This window comes from Taudactylus pleione, unplaced genomic scaffold (assembly GCF_031769625.1).
Source record: "Taudactylus pleione unplaced genomic scaffold, aTauple2 ptg000155l, whole genome shotgun sequence".
Lineage (NCBI taxonomy): Eukaryota > Metazoa > Chordata > Amphibia > Anura > Myobatrachidae > Taudactylus > Taudactylus pleione.
The window spans coordinates 1,051,450-1,067,545 of record NW_028284557.1 but is presented as its reverse complement, the minus strand read 5'-3'; the positions used below and the strand labels follow the sequence as shown (position 1 = coordinate 1,067,545).

Sequence of the window (16,096 nt, the reverse complement as noted above, 5' to 3'; positions counted from 1 at the left end):
TGTGTTTATGCTGTGTTGCATGCATCTTAAAATATTCTGCATAAAAATACGATTAAAGTGTACAATATTCTTTATGTCTATCATGATGTGGTAGAGATGACAGTCGTAAACATCACTTGGAATTGTATATGTGTTGATAACTAGACCAGAGGTTCCCACTCTGCCATTACAGTCCAGGTTTTAAGGATATCCATGCTTAAGCACAAGTGACTTAATTAGTACCTCCATTTAATATCATTAAAATCTGGACTGTAATGGCGGAGTTTGGGAAACGCTAAATTAGCATTGTTATTTGTCTTCAGTCATGTTGTACTATTAACATTATCCCCGACATTTCTCCTAAGCTGGCAACATACATGCAGATCTAGTTGGCATATTTTTTTTTATTTTTTAACAAATTGTCTGACCACTGCACTATTCTTTTAACCTTCTGCATATGAATATCAGAAAACAGCTGAAATTGGTGCACTGTGTATTTTACAAGCCCAGTGGGTCCAGTCACACATGGACTGCAATTATTGTGCAGGTAACACAAGTACTTTTTGCAGGTTTCTTTTTTTTACTTGTATTCCCAGATATGCCAAATGACGCACCGGGAGACTCTGCTGATTCATTTGATCTGTGACACTTGTGTGCAACGGAGTCTCTCAATCGGCATGCAAGGTGCTACAATGCAACGTCGGCAGCTTCTTCTTTTTTCATTTAATTACACAATAAATTATTCTCAACAATCTTAATCTAAAAAGAATATGTTTTAAATTGATAGTTTTGTATTCATATACCAGGCTTTTATAACAATGTGCCCAGTGGAGGCAGCCATTATGAGGGCTATTCTGATATTTATCTTATGAATTCACTTAGCTAATTCTCCCACCCAGGCATCTTCCAGTGACATCACTAGATCTTAGGGACTTCCTAAACTGGGCACACACTACGTCCAGCCGATCCGCCGTCCTATCAGACGACTGGTAAGTGCATAATCACTTATCAATTGTGTGCCCGATGTGTTGTCACTGACGTCACAACTGGGCAGGAATATACGTGTGCCCACCCAGTTGAGCTGCAAGTCACCCGCGGCCTCTGCAGCAAGTGTTTAGGCGGGCGGCACACAGCACGATGTGCAGATATATCTGCAGATATATGGGTATTGGCTACGCTACAGCGCCAAAGCAATGTTTGTGAATGACATCGTTCACAAACATATCACCTGTACACACTGGCCGACGCACTCGCGATATATCGACCAGTGTGTACCCAGCATTAGAGTGATATTGATTAAGCCCATTACGTGTAGAAAATAGGTACACTTACAGGAAAAACTAGAGACTTGGGGTACTTATGGGGTATTGTATAGTAAAGCATATGAATACATGAGCCAATTACGTGTAGAAAATGGGCACACTTAAAGGAAAAACTAAAGAATTGGGGTACTTATGGGATATTGTACAGTAAAGCCTAAGAATACATAATGCAAAATTGTTAAATGTAAGGGAAAGCAACTTTTTTTTTAGAATGATGTAGCAAAAACTTGAAAATGCCGCCATTTCTACAGATACATATACAATTACAAAACACAGTGTGAACAAACACACATTGTTTATTTATATAAATTAAGAGATTAGATCTGATCTTAGATGCTATTGGTATTTATGGAAAGCTTGTGCAAGGAAAAACAAAACACATGCATCAGATTTTTCTTTTGTGTTATTTGTACAAAAAGCAAGGCAACATACACAAACAATTTGCTCTTAAGTATTACTTTGGCCAAAAGTCGATGCCCGTCCTGGTCCAAAATGATGGCGGCTCTCACAGTGTAAAGGGTGGGATCCTGCAGGAAACATGCACACAGTGATTATCTAGTTTCTGTTGCTTTGGGATATATTTAATAACATTGAGCAAAATCATTAATCTATTATAATCCATAGCTACCAATCAGCTTTCACTAGTCTGACAACACTAAGCTGCTTAGAGCTGATATTTGTTTGGTTGCTATGAGTTATAGCACATAATTGTTATTTGCATTATGCTATTAAATAAGGCCTAATGAGATATATATATATATATATACACACATTTGCAGGATTGCTTAAAATACAATTGAATCTAAAATACAAATTGTTTATAAAAAAATCAATTCACAACTACTTGTAAGGCAAGCTTGATACACACGGTCAGATTTGGCAGATGTGTCAGATGAACGATTTGAACAATCTGATGAACGATTTGACCAACGATTTGAACTATGAACGATTTTTGACTGCATTAAAATGGAATTGTCCAAATCTGACTGCTAACACATCAGATGTCAGATATCGTTATCTGACCATCGGGAACGCGCATAGTTCATCGTTCAGACATGTCAGATTTTCCTTCAGATATGAACGATTGAACAATTTTTTAAATCGTTATCGTTCAGATCTGAAGAAAAATCTGGCCGTGTGTATGCACCATAACTCTTTGAGGAGCTTATTGGAAGAAAACATATTTGAATTACAGATTTATCAAGGTTTTCATTGAGTATTATTTAAAAACATGGTTTTAATATTTGAACCACTTAACTGGCATTTTTTTTTTTTTCAAAAAATGTCCCCAAAATTGTAGTTTTTTTTTTTTATTATCAAGGTAGGTAAATAATAGCTGTTGAACCCTGATTCAGTATAATTTGATTAACAAATATTCAGATTTGATAATAGAATTATACTGAATAAAAATTAAATAGTTGCTATTTACATAATTTGCTAATTTAAGAGATCCACAGTTTTGGGGCCATTTTTAGAATTATTTTTTATAGTTAAAAAAAAAACCCCTAAAAATTCAATGTCAATATATATATGTGTGTGTAAATAAATGTTTTATCTATCTATCTTCCCTCAGTGGAACTTTTACAGTTGAAATGAACATCGGGTGGACACTCTGATGTACTTTACTTTTGAATAAACCCTTTTTGGCTTTGCATCTAGTGAATGCTGGTTCTTCATTCTTCTCCCAAAGGAGGGATTAGTGTTACTATATGATTTATTATGGACATGTGCATCACATTCTTTTAAACTGTGACAGAATGCTGCTTGCTCTCTCTCTCTCTATATATGCTGTAATGTCTGTCCAGTCTTCACCATGCATATGCAGTGGTAGCCAGGGCGCCCAACGGTTCCCACTGCTAGGGAGATGGGCCAGACCTAGGAAAGGAGGAGAACCTGCGGGCGGTGAGAGTAAGTATGGGGGCAAGATTGAGCAGGATAGACAAGATGAGAAGGGCGCGCAGGGAGGTTGGTTGGGGAAGCTGGACGGTGTGGAGCGAGGCAGTCTGAGGTGACCCACGTCTCTTTACTAGTGTATATAATAATTTTCTAAGGTCTGTCCTGTCTCCAACATGTGCATGCCCAGCAGATCCATTGCTAGGGGGATGGGACAAACCTTAGTCTAGCAGGAGAGGAGGGAGGAACACACTGCTGGGACAATGCGGGGTGCTGTGGGGTTTGGGGGTGAAGACAGGGAGTGGGACTGAGGGGTTGGGCAAGAGACAGGCAGACACTCAGGGGACTCGGAATATGCACCCTAATGGCTTCCGCTGCTATGAAAATGTGACACACAGACCTAGCCTACGTGTAGGACCTGGCTGGCCACCAGGAACTGGGTAAGTATGATATCTGGAGACATAGGGAGTGTACACAGGGGTGTTAGGATGGAGCAGACGCGAGGCATGAAGAGTGGGTCAGAGCAGCAGAGAGGTGAGTGGAGAAGCAGATAGGAAAAGGCCAGACAGAGCGGGGAGAGGAGCAGAGCCCGGGGCAGACTGAGGTGACACAGGTCCCTTTATTAGTATATAAAGGTTGCAAATGAGATGCACTTTCTCGGAAATGTATGGGAATAGTATTGGGTGTTCCTGAGAAAGGTCTATTCAGACGCATGGAGATGTACCGTCTTATGGGTTTGTTTTGGGATCGGGGTGGGCCTGTCACAGCAGTGGCTGCAAACTTAAGACGCATAATTGCTTACATTAGAGGCCATACTGACAGAGAATCTACACCAAGCAAGGGGCAGGTGCAAGACTCAATGGTGTGCCCAATGGTAGTACCTAAAGACGCACCAAACAGGATAGTTGTGTCTAAAGAAGCACAAAGTGGGCATCTCAGTCCTTGCACATTCAGACACATGCTTGTACATGAGAAGGGCTAATACTAGCATTAGCATAAAGTTGCAGATGCGACTTCTGCAAAATATGCTGTCGCAGAAGATTGCGATTCTCAATCAGCCACAGAGGCCTTATTTTTAAAATCTCAGTTTATTTACACTTCTTGCAGTACTTAACAGTCCTGCAAGAAGAACAGCCAGCAATGGGGTGGGCATTCCTGAGCATCATCCACTACTGCTGGCTGGGAGAGACCAGAGGGAGGCAGGGCTGCAGTACAGTCAACCCAGACTGTTGTTATCCTATCAGGATCATCGATTGCAGACGCCGCCCGCAAGTGACTGTGGCCGGGGAAAGAAGGGAAGCCGCAGCTATCAGCTTGGTATGGTAGTGGTTAAAGAAGATCTTTTATGTTTTAGCTAGAGTAAGCGCTTTATTTACCATGAATATAATGAAATAACAGAGTTCACCGATACTCTCTCCACTCAAGAGAGTTTATGAAATATCTTCACACCCTGAGCTTGATTCAGGATTGCATACACGTCCACCTTCTTGATGGAGCTTACACTGTGCATGCCCTGTAGCTGAGCATACGAAAGTAGAACAACCACTTGAAGCTGAGTAGTGTTACTATGTGGCAAAAGGGCATTCATACATAGGATGAGTTCTGAGGGTGTGTACACAGAATTGTGGGCTATTGAGAATTATGTACTGTATATGGATAGAACCGTCTGATTGCAGATGGGTCTATTTCACCAGGTATAGCGCTGGTGCAAGTCTGCACTGATAGTACTGCCAGCTACTTCCACAAGCGAATGGATATGGACGGTGTGGTCACATAGATATATGCAACTATGCGACAGGTCTGAATCAGCATTTATTTCTGAACATGCAGTGCAGCTGCATTAGATACTGTAGGTAAATTGGTGCTTAGAAAAATTGTACACAAATGTGAATAGTAATACAAAAGAGGGTTACTTAGTATCAGGTATATTACAGTTGACATGAACTCTGAATCCTCTTGACAAATACCAGTCTTCATGACAACATTATAGTCCTGGCTGTGAGGACACTGGATTTATGTGTGTCTTGTTTATAGAGGGCTCATTAACATAGTACATCATGAAACTCAGATCGCACAGGAAAGTCACAATAGCAAAGAAACAATACTTTTATTTTACACAGCACACAATGTAACAATGGTAACTTTAACTATATACAATATATGTACACTATACACTTCATACCAGTCTCTCGCTTACCCACATTTGCATTGGAAACACTGCTGATGAAGAAGTCATTGAGAGAAGTATTGCTGATAGATATCTCGCTTCTGTTGTGTTTCTGGGGTGTTGCTGACATTTTTAATTCAGGCATGTCAGTAATTACCTGTACAATGGCTAGGGTTGCCACCTCATCCCTTTAAAACTGGACACGTGAATTACACAGGTTCTGTAGCTGATTAACATCAGGTGAAATGGAGACTTACCAGCCACAGAATCGAAAATTTTAAAGGGGTGAGGTGGCAACCCTATCTTCGGCTGCCATAGTACACATTTACAGCATACATGGTAGGTTATGCATGATAAGTTAGCCCTGGCAGGGAGCCAATCAATTTTTAACTACTGTATGTCTCAGAGATGGAGCTCAAATTAGATTGGAGGAGGGTTCCAAGGGGAGATGTATCAAGCCTTTGAGAGAGATAAAGTACCAACAAATCAGCTGCTGTCATTTTTATAGCACAGCCTGTAACGTGACAGTTGGAAGCTGATTGGTTGGTACTTTATCTCTCTCCACTTTATCTCTATCCATCTGCCCCTTTGAATTTGAATCTGGAACTCAGTTGCTGTAGCCGTACCGCTTTGGTTAGCTTAACATTTTTCAACTAACTGTAAAATTAAACAAATATTTATACACAGTGAACATTGATTGAATAACAAATACTTTGGAACTATCTCCCACTCTCCATCAGACTCTGCACCTTTCTACAATCATTCAAACAAGCTCTTAAGACCCACTAATTCATTAAGGTTAGGTCTAGACTATACAAGGCTGATGGACCTGTGACGTCACACTCACATGACCCGGCCTGAAAGGGGGAGGGGCGGGGATGCTAACGGGGGAGCAAAAGTGGCCGCTCGCCACGCTTCGGGCACGGTGGCTCGCCACAAATATTTATTCCCCCTCTATGCCCTAGTGGATGGTAACGCAGGATCGGTCCAGCCTCCTGCAGCAGTCACGTGGTGGATACGTCACAGAGGTCCTTTAGCCACATATGAAATAGCAGCAACCAATTCATTAAAGCCTTCCAGCTCTCATCCTAACTTGCTACTTAACGTTCCTTCCTCCCTGCCTACCCCATCTGTGTCACTCCTGTTTGTCTGCCCCTCCCTTTTAGAATGTAAGCTCTTTCGAGCAGGACCCTCTACCCTCTTGTGCTTCTCCCTACTGTAATTTAATGTATCTCTTACTCCCCACTAGGGCAACTAACACTCGGCTGCTTATGTGGGTGTAAAGATCGCTAATATAGCAATGTTTATTATACATGTCCATGTCCTGCTTTGTATTGTAAATCACTGGTTATTTATTTGTTCATGTACTTTGTAAGACGCTGCGGAACACTTGTGGCGCTATCAGGGCCGTTTCTAGGGGCGGGCGACCCGTGCAATCGCACGGGGCGCTCCGCCCTGACCTCTTCTGCTTAGGCGAAACTGCCTCGGCCGCCATTTTGCAGCTGTATTGGCCGGGAATCAGGGCGGCGGTAATGCTGCTCAGACTGACAGGGAGCGGAGAACCTTCACAGTATGTAGCTCCGCCTTCCCTGTGTAGCACCAATCGAATCAACCCTCCGGTGTCTGGTGCACGAGCGCGCGGTGACGACGACGTCGGACCATGCGCGCTCGCGTGTCAGTGAGGAGCGGAGGAAGATGTTTTAACTTGGTTACCTACAACCGGAGGAGGAGGAAGTGCCGCCGTAGCCTCACCCACGCTGTCTCCTTACAGAAGGAAGTGTCAGGTGAGGGAGGGGGATGGTAGTGTCTGGTGAGGGAGGGGGATGGTAATGTCTGGTGAGGGAGGGGGCTGGAAGCGTCTGGTGAGGGAGGGGGCTGTTAGTGTCTGGTGAGGGAGGGGGCTGGTAGTGTCTGGTGAGGGAGGGGGCTGGTAGTGTCTGGTGAGGGAGGGGGCTTTTTTGGGAGTGCACCTTCTGCACGCACACATATTAGTTCTCTATACCCCTACATGAAAATATCCACTTCAACCACTGTGTATGTGTGTATATATATATATATATATATATATATATATACTGTGTATATATAGATATATATATATATATACAGACACACGCACACGCAGCAACTAAAAGCTTTTGACAGTTTTAGTGAAAATATTATAACAGGGGGGGGGGGGGGCGCATTTTGAATGCTCGCACTGGGAGCCAGATTGGCTAGAAACTGCCCTGGGCGCTATATATATTAAATGATAATAATAATAATGTACTGTCTTGGACAATGACTCTAAAATGTAAAATAAATCAATACATTAATAGGCTAAAAAAGTTGTTGGTGCATTAGCGTGTGAACTAGTTCTGGACTGTTATATACATAAGAATCACACATCGAGTAGGATGCGGGTTAGTTGTTCTAGTACCGGTATATTCTCCATGTTGCTCACGACTGGATCCTGTCTAGAAATCCCTGTAACAAAGGCCCCGCCCCCTAAGTGTCTGCGGCTACACTTAATCTGTCATCTTATTGGTCACACAGGCTGTGGCGTAGGGGAGAGACTCTAGTCTCTGGTATAGACTAACGTGCTCGTTCCCAGTATAATCTTTTAGGTTCCCTGCGGCAGCCATTTTGGCAGAGCCACCTGCATAGGACTCGCTCAGGATTGGTCTTCAAGCAGACGTTAATGTCGGACACTACACATGAGCCATGTGACGCTGCTGCCTGTGAGTGACACTTACTCCGCCCCTGCTCCACCTCCTGCAATACCTGAGCTCTATGACGTACGGATGCTGTTTACGAAGCGACGTTGGGCGCACCGAAATTTCTAGAACGTGTGACGTGAGACGTAATTTTTTTTTGCAAGTCACTGTGAGGGCCTGTGCGCGTTTATGTCCACTCTCTTCTTCTCCCCTATGTACAGAGCTGCGGCAGAGGCTAACAAGTGACCAGTGTATTGCGGCCCGGGTCCGGGAGACAGAGTAGGGCTGAAAGAGGGGAAAGCAGGCCTGACAGCCGATTGGTGTAGGGCAGAGTCAGTCAGTGACGTCGCCGCTGGCCAGTTGGCGCTGCGGAGTGTGATTTGCCGCTCAGCTGTCAGTGACGGTTGGGTGGTGTGGTCTCCCTCCAGCCTCTCACTGCGCGCCTATGGCATGGCTCTGCTCTGATTGGCCGTCCTTGGTGCCACTTAGCCGCCAGTCTGTGTACACAGGTGTATGATTGGTGGGTGGGTGCTCGGAATGTCTGTGTTGCCGGGTGATGCGGAAGTGTGTGTGATAGTCGAGACAGCGGGTGCAGCACGGGTGGTGGATACACGAGGGGGGAGAGGAGCGTTACCGGGGAGTTTATCGAGAGTGAGCAGGTACGTACATACCGGCCACCTGGCACGCCGATCCCGTGTACCGGGTGGGAGGGGACCGAGACCTGTGCGTGGAGGCAGTGAAGTAGAAAACGGTTCGCTGGGTTTCAATGTATCGGACAACAATGCTGCTGGGAGAGCGGGTTACACACCGGCGTGCCGCAGTCCCTGAGCTGTGGGTAATACAGTGCATGATACCGGGACACACCTTAACGTGCCTGTGACCCGATACCCGCACACCCCACGAAGGTATGCTGCCACACGCCCACACATTGCACCATCTTCCGTTCCTGCCTTGGTCAGGGGGCAGCAGAAGAAGCTGCTGAGTTCGGCTCCTATATATAAATACTGGTGGGCGAGAGGGGTATCAGCGAGGCTAGGCCACTGCAGTGTAGCAGACTACTCCAGTATAATATTCCTGTGCGAGCTGTGGAGTGAGAGGTAGACCGATGTACAAGACCTGATACAGTGATGGCGGATAGCTTACATGAGCTTCTGGTGATTTTAGTGTATACTGTAGGGTGCCCCCTCCCCCTTTCCCTTCTTCTTGTACCAGGTTTTGTTTAACGATCTTTGATCATTGAAGGACAATTATTTAATTGTTCTAGGTCAGACAGCAAAGTGTGGTTTGTGAATGATACCTGGAGGCTAGCAGCTTACTGGGTGAAGGTGGTTTTGTTACATGTACTGCAGTGCCAGTGATCATTGCCCTAATGCTAATAGTGTTTTTAAAGCACCTAATTTCAATTCCTGCAGTGTGGGGGTGAAGAAACATCAAGAAGCTGATGGGTCTGTCTCTAATATGTCTTTACACTTTTTTTTTTCTCTCCAGGAAAAATCTGAGCAGATCACCAAGTGTTGGGAAGTGTGAGTGTTGGGGGTCCCTGCTTCCCGGGGCTCCCAGACATGCTGTCTTTGAAGAAGTATCTGACGGAGGGTCTAATCCAGTTCACCATTCTGTTGAGCCTAATGGGTGTGCGTGTAGACCTAGACTCCTATCTGCCCTCTCACTTGCCCCCACTGCATGAGATCATCCTGGGGCCCACCTCAGCGTATACACAGACTCAGTTCCACAGTCTCCGCGGGACCTCTGATGGCTATGGAGTACACCCGAAGAGTGTGGACTTGGACCAGTTTTTTACTTCCCGTAGACTGCTAAGTCGTATGCGAGAACTTGATAGGCTGCAAGTGCCCAGCACAGAGCTTGATGCATGGCTTGTACACAAGGACGCAGAGAGCTCCGTGTCCAGTGTTCAGACTGGCTCTAGCAGATCTCCAGACAGCCCCCAGGATCTCCCAACATCAGAGAGCAGCCTCAGAGACAGTATAGAGACAGAACAAGGACGTGGTGAGGAGTTAGGAGCAACTGCACAGTCTGAGAGTTCTGAGCTAAACAAGGAGGTAAGGAAATCATGGTTTAAAGCAATGTTAATACACATAGCATGTTTTCTTGTCAGATAATTGCACAGCAGAATCACGTTTATAAGCTCTGCTGTGTTTTTGCACAGGACTTAAAGCAGGGGGATAGAAGTTGTTGTTCAGCTGGTATGACGTGAAACGTGAGCATTCTGCAATGCAGACATGATTAGTGTCACCTTACTTTACTCCAAAGTCTGAGCATATGGTGATCTAACCTTAAGCATAGAACACAGGAGCCTTTTTCTTGTACAAAGACAGCATACTCAAAGAACACAATAGTTAGAAGCTGCCGTCAGGCATGGTGTGCACATTCTGCAGAGGCCTGAGGTGTGATTATCAACATTTTACTCCTGCATAGCGGAGCAAACCTTCAACAGAAATAGTTTCACAACCCTGAGAGAGCCTCACTATAGGGTGTGATCCCTCTGTCTCAGTGTTGTGTGAGGGATTAAAGCTGCACTTGATCTGTCTGACTGTGTGAGGCATTTGTTGTGTAACTTGGTCACTCAGTCCCATTTATAATGGTTGCTTAGTGTGCTTGCTTTTCTCTGACACAGTGTAAGCTCTAATGTGCTTACCTGTACTGAGTTTTGTGTATCTTTTGTAGGACAGGTTTTGTATTGGACAATATTCTCAAAAGGGGAGAGCAGAGAAAATGGATGAAAACTTAAATGAATGAGCCGATTCTATGGATTATATTCTCAAAAGTAGAGGACATAGAAAATGGTGTAAAATACTTGGAAAAACCAACAAATGTATTAAAAGGAGCAGAATTGTGTAAAATACCTCTAAATATGGAGGTAAATTGTTTTTTTCTGGTTGCAAAGTATTTAGGCCGTATTTCTTTCACATCTACTTTTGAGAAAACTAGCCTATAGAAATTGAGGTAAATTTGTATTTTGTTCTAATTTTTACAGTGTTTTCTATTTACTGTACTTGTCTGTAAACCAATGTACTTGTATGTTTAGTAGCATTCAATAATACAGCTGCCTTTGTGTAACTTTTAATGTGAACTCTAGATGGACTTGGCATTCGAGAGTAGCTAAAAATAGTGTTGGATACATTTGAGCTTTTTCACGCTATAGTATAGTTTTGTGTTATTACATTTGTATTTCTGTTTTACATACAGGAGCAGACGGTTTCTAGCTTTACTTGCTCTTTAAATTAAATTTAATGTGAATGGATAGACGGAATAAAACTGCAGCCTCCGATGAGAGATATGATAATGATGAAGGGAACGGCAGCTGTTATTTGTGTCACACTTACAGCATGACCAGAGGTGACAGGTGTCTGGTCCACACTTGCACAATATAGAGCAAGGGACAGTCATATAACCTGTTTACAACCCATCTTGTAGTACTGATACAGAGCTTATCTGTGTCACACGACAGAACAGTCATATGACTTTATGTGCATGTTGGCAACACTGAGTGGCATTACAGTGTTCATGTGTATTTGCCATGGTTACAAACAATTACTTTGTTCACTGTACATATCCAAATCATGTCCCATTTCCAGTGTGCTTTGTTTGCATGCTTTAATGTTTTGAGCTTGCTTCAGATTTTGTTCATGCTGATTTAATGCTGCTGACATGACTGTGACTTGATGACATCTTGATAAATTGTAAACTTGAGTGACCTTGAAATTCTGTGCAGTGAGTTTCTTAGAGGGAGCATTCAGTGATTTATTTATTATCTTCACAAGGGGTTTTTCTTCAGTGCATTGAACAGCAAATTAGCCACGGAGTATATAACCTGAAATATGGGACTATGAATCAGACTTTGTATCATAAGTGGCTTTCTTTCTCCTAATGCTTTGGTCAGATATCATGTGGTTGTGTGAAGGCACAACCTGGTATGTTCCAGTTATTGAATTACACTGAAGCATAAACAGGGTGTGTTTTTGTCTAGACTTGTTAGCTTTTTTCACTAGCTGTGGATCCCTGATTTACATCGATCTCCAAAGAGGTTGCTAAAATGTTTCTATGTTTCCCATTTTTCAGGAAGTTGATCCAATAGATATTCTATGGCTACAGGACATTGACCTTGGAGCGGGGCGTGAAGATTTTGAAAGTCGCCAGCATCAGAAAGACAATGAAGATGTTTGGGAGTCCTTGGGTGATGACCCAGGAAGTGAATCTGTGGACTCCAGAGTGCAAGTGGATGGAGAGACTGGGGAAAATGTACCCCAGGAGGTAAATGAGACTAATGCTGCATACAGACGTAAAGATTTTCTGTCCAACCATCCAACTAGTTGGTTGGTTGGAATAAAAATCTGGTAAGGTATGAAAGCAAATGACAATCAGCAATTTGCTCCCAAACACCAGAAAATGGACAAAAACTGTTTGAACAAATTGTTTAGATCAAACATTTAACAAACTTGTCTGAACGTCCATTTACATATGTTTTCTGGCATTTAGGAGCATATTGCTCATCAGTTACTCCCATTCCTTACCAGATTTTCATTCCAACCAATCAACTAGTTGGATGGTTGGACAGAAAATCTTTACGTGTGTACGCACCTTAAGGCTATGTGCACACAAGTGTTAATTCTACTTCTCCATTATATGTTGGACAGTTGAAAGGAGACAGAAGCTCATATAGATAATTGTTCTCTATTGGGAGATGCTTATGCAGTGTATATGGCCATCTTAGCAAGATGGCTGATAGCAGGTATAATGGCGTACACACTACTTTCCCCCATCTTTGTTACATCATCTGCATTAGAATGTAAGTTCTCCTCCTCCATTCAGCTGTCAAAAATGGATCAAAGATGGAATGTTCCATCCGAAGACATTGCTGTGACCATACTGTCTGTTATTTCAGTACTGATACTTCTTGTCTTTTCAGGGTCAGACAGCTATGTCTTTGGTAGAATGCTTAAGTCTTCTGGAGGACACTTTCCAGTTTGCTGATTCTCCTGAGGTAATTGTGTCCTCTAATTAGTTCACTTTTGTGCCTAATGACCTCTTGAACAATACAGGTTGACCTCTGCTTTATGCAGTTTCCAGCTCCTGCCCCCCAAAGTATATTGGATGTGGATCCATGTCCTGTGGCTATAGATCAGACGGATGGTCTCCTGTCCCCTTTTCTCCCAAATTTGGAGATGCCTCTGGATCTGGAGGAGCAGTGGCAGGACCTTATGTCTATTATGGATATGCAGGTACAAAGTGCTTTTAACAATTAATAAAACAATATTTAATTTGGATACTACTATGTGCTCTGCATTTCACACTATATTCTGAATGTGAATCTCATCTTGTTTGGTTTTCTTAGCCCATGGATATCAACAGTTCAGCTGACGATCCCTTATACCTGAACTTGGACCCCTCACTCCAGCAGAATGAGACCCTAGACCAGGTGTCTCTTCAAGGCTGTTCTCAAAACGTCTCTCTCTACACGCCCACTATGGATCCATTTCCAATTTCTGAGTCCCCACTGCCTCAACTCTCCTCCCACAACTCTACTGACCTCAATTCCACTTTTGGATTTACCAATATAACAGGAATTCTTTTCCCGTCACAGCTAAATAGCACAGCCAATGAAACATCAAGCACTATTCTACAGGACCCACTTGGTGGAATCCTGGGTGAGGCTTTGCTGGATGAAATCAGCCTAATGGAGCTGGCACTAGAAGAAGGCTTCACCCAGGTACAAGCTTCACAACTCCAGGAAGAGTTGGATTCAGATTCTGGCCTCTCTCTTGATTCCCACCGTAGCCCAGTATCTCCTAGTGGGTCTGAGACTTCTTCATCCTCTTCTTCCTCCTGCTCATCATCCTCATTCTCAGAAGAGGGAGCAGTGGGATACAGTTCAGACTCTGAGATGGTTGAGCCTGAGGAGTCTGAAGAAGCCAGTGGTTACCAGCCAGAATACAGCAAGTTTTGTCGAATGAGCTCACAAAATCCTGGACGATTTCAGCGCTTACCTTTTCTTGAACATGTTGGGCACAATCATACCTACAATATGATGCCTGAGGAACCAGAGGAGCAGCAACAATCTATGATGGGTAGGGACAGTCGAAGACAAACAGGCTTCTTAGATAGGCAGGCAGGCCGAGATGAACAAAGGGCTAGAGCTATGAAGATACCATTCAGTAATGAAAAAATCATTAATCTGCCTGTTGAGGAGTTTAATGAGCTTCTTACGAAGTACCAACTGAGCGATGCACAGCTTTGCTTAGTGCGTGATATTCGCAGACGTGGAAAGAACAAGATGGCAGCTCAGAACTGCCGGAAAAGAAAGTTGGACACCATTCTGAACCTGGAGCATGAGGTGAAACGTTTAAGCAGAGAACGTAACTCTCAGTTGCGCGTAAAAGGAGAAAACTTGAGATCACTACAGAGGATGAAACAGGAAGTGGAGAACCTGTATCAGGAAGTGTTTAGCCAGCTAAGAGACCAGGAAGGTCGGGCATACTCTCCTCAACGATATGCCTTGCACTACACCAGCAATGGCAATGTAGTACTCATGCCACGCAATGCTGAGGGACAGCAAAGCCAGCGTCCAGAGAGAAAGGACAGGAGGAAGTGATATATCTGCATTTGAATTCTGGAATATTACAGGACAGGGGATGTGGGCTGTGCTTTCATTCAGGCCTCCGTATCAAACCTTTCACACAAGACTGACCCCAGTGAGTGATGAGGTAGATGTCTACACATACTGAGGGCCAGGGGCTGTGTCCTGTCTGTGTCGGGGCCCCGTTTGTCCAAGAATGAGGAGGTTGCCAGTCGGGCCTAAAGGCGGAGGAATGCCCAGGAATCGTAAACTAAAGAAGCCGACAAAGGGAGGGTGACAACTACTTTTATGTTTTGTTTTAATTCTTAATGTCTAAAATGTAGGCAATTGAACAGTCAACATGCATGAGGGTGAGTGGTGTCACAGTGTGGCTCTTTCTGAGCAGACATCTGGGCACTGTGGTCTAGGAGGGTTTTTGTAGTGTATAAGCGGTTTGGGATCAGTGAAGTAACTGGTAGAGAGCCTCAATAAGCTTAGTATTGATTTCCACTTCTTCATAGCAGAGCTTTCTGTAAGTGGTTGCCACATAATATACAACATCCTCTTTAATATGCTCAGTTTTATGGGGCTCTGTAATCTCAGGCAATGCAATGTCAGATTGTTGTCCGCAACATAGAAAGTGTAGTGGTTTAATTCTAATTAATCAATCCAGCAATTTCCCATGTTAAAGATTGTCATGAGCCCCAAACTGCCAGACAGGGCATGACCCAATCACACATGGTCTATGTACCAGTTATAGCAACACACAGAGAATCCTGTAAAATGGATAGGGTGGTGTGTGTGTGTACTTTGGACTACTATGTTGAGTAGCAAGAATTTTGTTAATTAAGGGATTAGCAGTTATTAACTGGATCCTAAATTACTTCTATAAAATTAATGTGATGAGTTAGGTTTAGAGTTTGCAGAGTGATAACTATGCACGTTCCATAATACATCATGCTGGAACTAGATCATCAATGTATGGAAAGTTTTTTTTTTTTTTTTTTTTTTTCTCTTTTCTTTTGTATTTAATTTTTTATTTGAAATAAAATGATTTTACAATAGATTCCATAAACCCAATACAATTATTTGATTGCCAGTTTTTGCATGTGTATTGTCAAGGAGGAAAAAAAAGTGCTGAAAATATATTGTGTTTGACATAATGGGAAAAGTTATTTTAAAAGTAAAGTTAAGTATATTTTACTTCCATCTTTCTGTCTATACATAGTTGCATATACAACCACACTGAAACAATTATTTTTGCCACTAAGATGTAGACAAATTGGAAAGTTCAGGCTGACTTGAGACACTGAATAGCCGGTTCCTACAACATTCTCAAATCACATTCAATTAATGTTTAGGACCAGTGACTGTATAGACCAATACACAAAATTACCTGCTGCTAAGTATCTATAAATTACCTATTTAGCTGACAGAATTAAATGAGAATGGCACTGAATAGATATAC

At 43.1% G+C, this 16,096-nt stretch overlaps 2 protein-coding genes across 6 annotated transcripts in view; one reads left to right on the top strand and one right to left on the bottom strand.

The window, feature by feature from the left end:
- COPZ2 (coat protein complex I subunit zeta 2) overlaps positions 1-7,851 on the bottom strand; it is a 31,677-nt gene extending 23,826 nt beyond the window's left edge. For both annotated transcript variants that reach the window (XM_088474695.1, XM_088474696.1), the window contains exons 1-2: positions 7,781-7,851; positions 1,760-1,828 (exon numbers count right to left, since the gene is read on the bottom strand). In XM_088474695.1, the coding sequence (XP_088330821.1) occupies positions 1,760-1,828; positions 7,781-7,795 (84 nt within the window). In that variant the 5' untranslated portion in view covers positions 7,796-7,851. The remainder of the gene's footprint in view (positions 1-1,759; positions 1,829-7,780) is intronic.
- A 685-nt stretch (positions 7,852-8,536) lies between these two features.
- NFE2L1 (NFE2 like bZIP transcription factor 1) lies at positions 8,537-15,694 on the top strand. 4 transcript variants are annotated; one of them, XM_088474560.1, is made up of 6 exons: positions 8,537-8,716; positions 9,546-10,114; positions 12,135-12,326; positions 12,982-13,056; positions 13,136-13,294; positions 13,408-15,694. In XM_088474560.1, the coding sequence occupies exons 2-6, from the start codon at positions 9,620-9,622 to the stop codon at positions 14,662-14,664; spliced, it is 2,178 nt and encodes a 725-aa protein (XP_088330686.1). In that variant the 5' UTR covers positions 8,537-8,716; positions 9,546-9,619; the 3' UTR covers positions 14,665-15,694. The 4 variants fall into 4 exon arrangements, with proteins under 4 accessions (XP_088330686.1, XP_088330688.1, XP_088330689.1 ...); XM_088474562.1 differs by lacking the exon at positions 8,537-8,716 and adding an exon at positions 9,002-9,154; XM_088474563.1 differs by lacking the exon at positions 8,537-8,716 and adding an exon at positions 9,002-9,164.
- Positions 15,695-16,096: the final 402 nt, after the last annotated feature.

Coding starts and splice junctions, on each gene's coding strand:
- NFE2L1 (XM_088474560.1), top strand. CDS start 9,620: ATGCTGTCTTTGAAGAAGTATCTGACGGAGGGTCTAATCCAGTTCACC. Junction 10,115..12,134: donor GTTCTGAGCTAAACAAGGAG/GTAAGGAAATCA, acceptor CCCATTTTTCAG/GAAGTTGATCCAATAGATAT. Junction 12,327..12,981: donor GGGAAAATGTACCCCAGGAG/GTAAATGAGACT, acceptor TTGTCTTTTCAG/GGTCAGACAGCTATGTCTTT.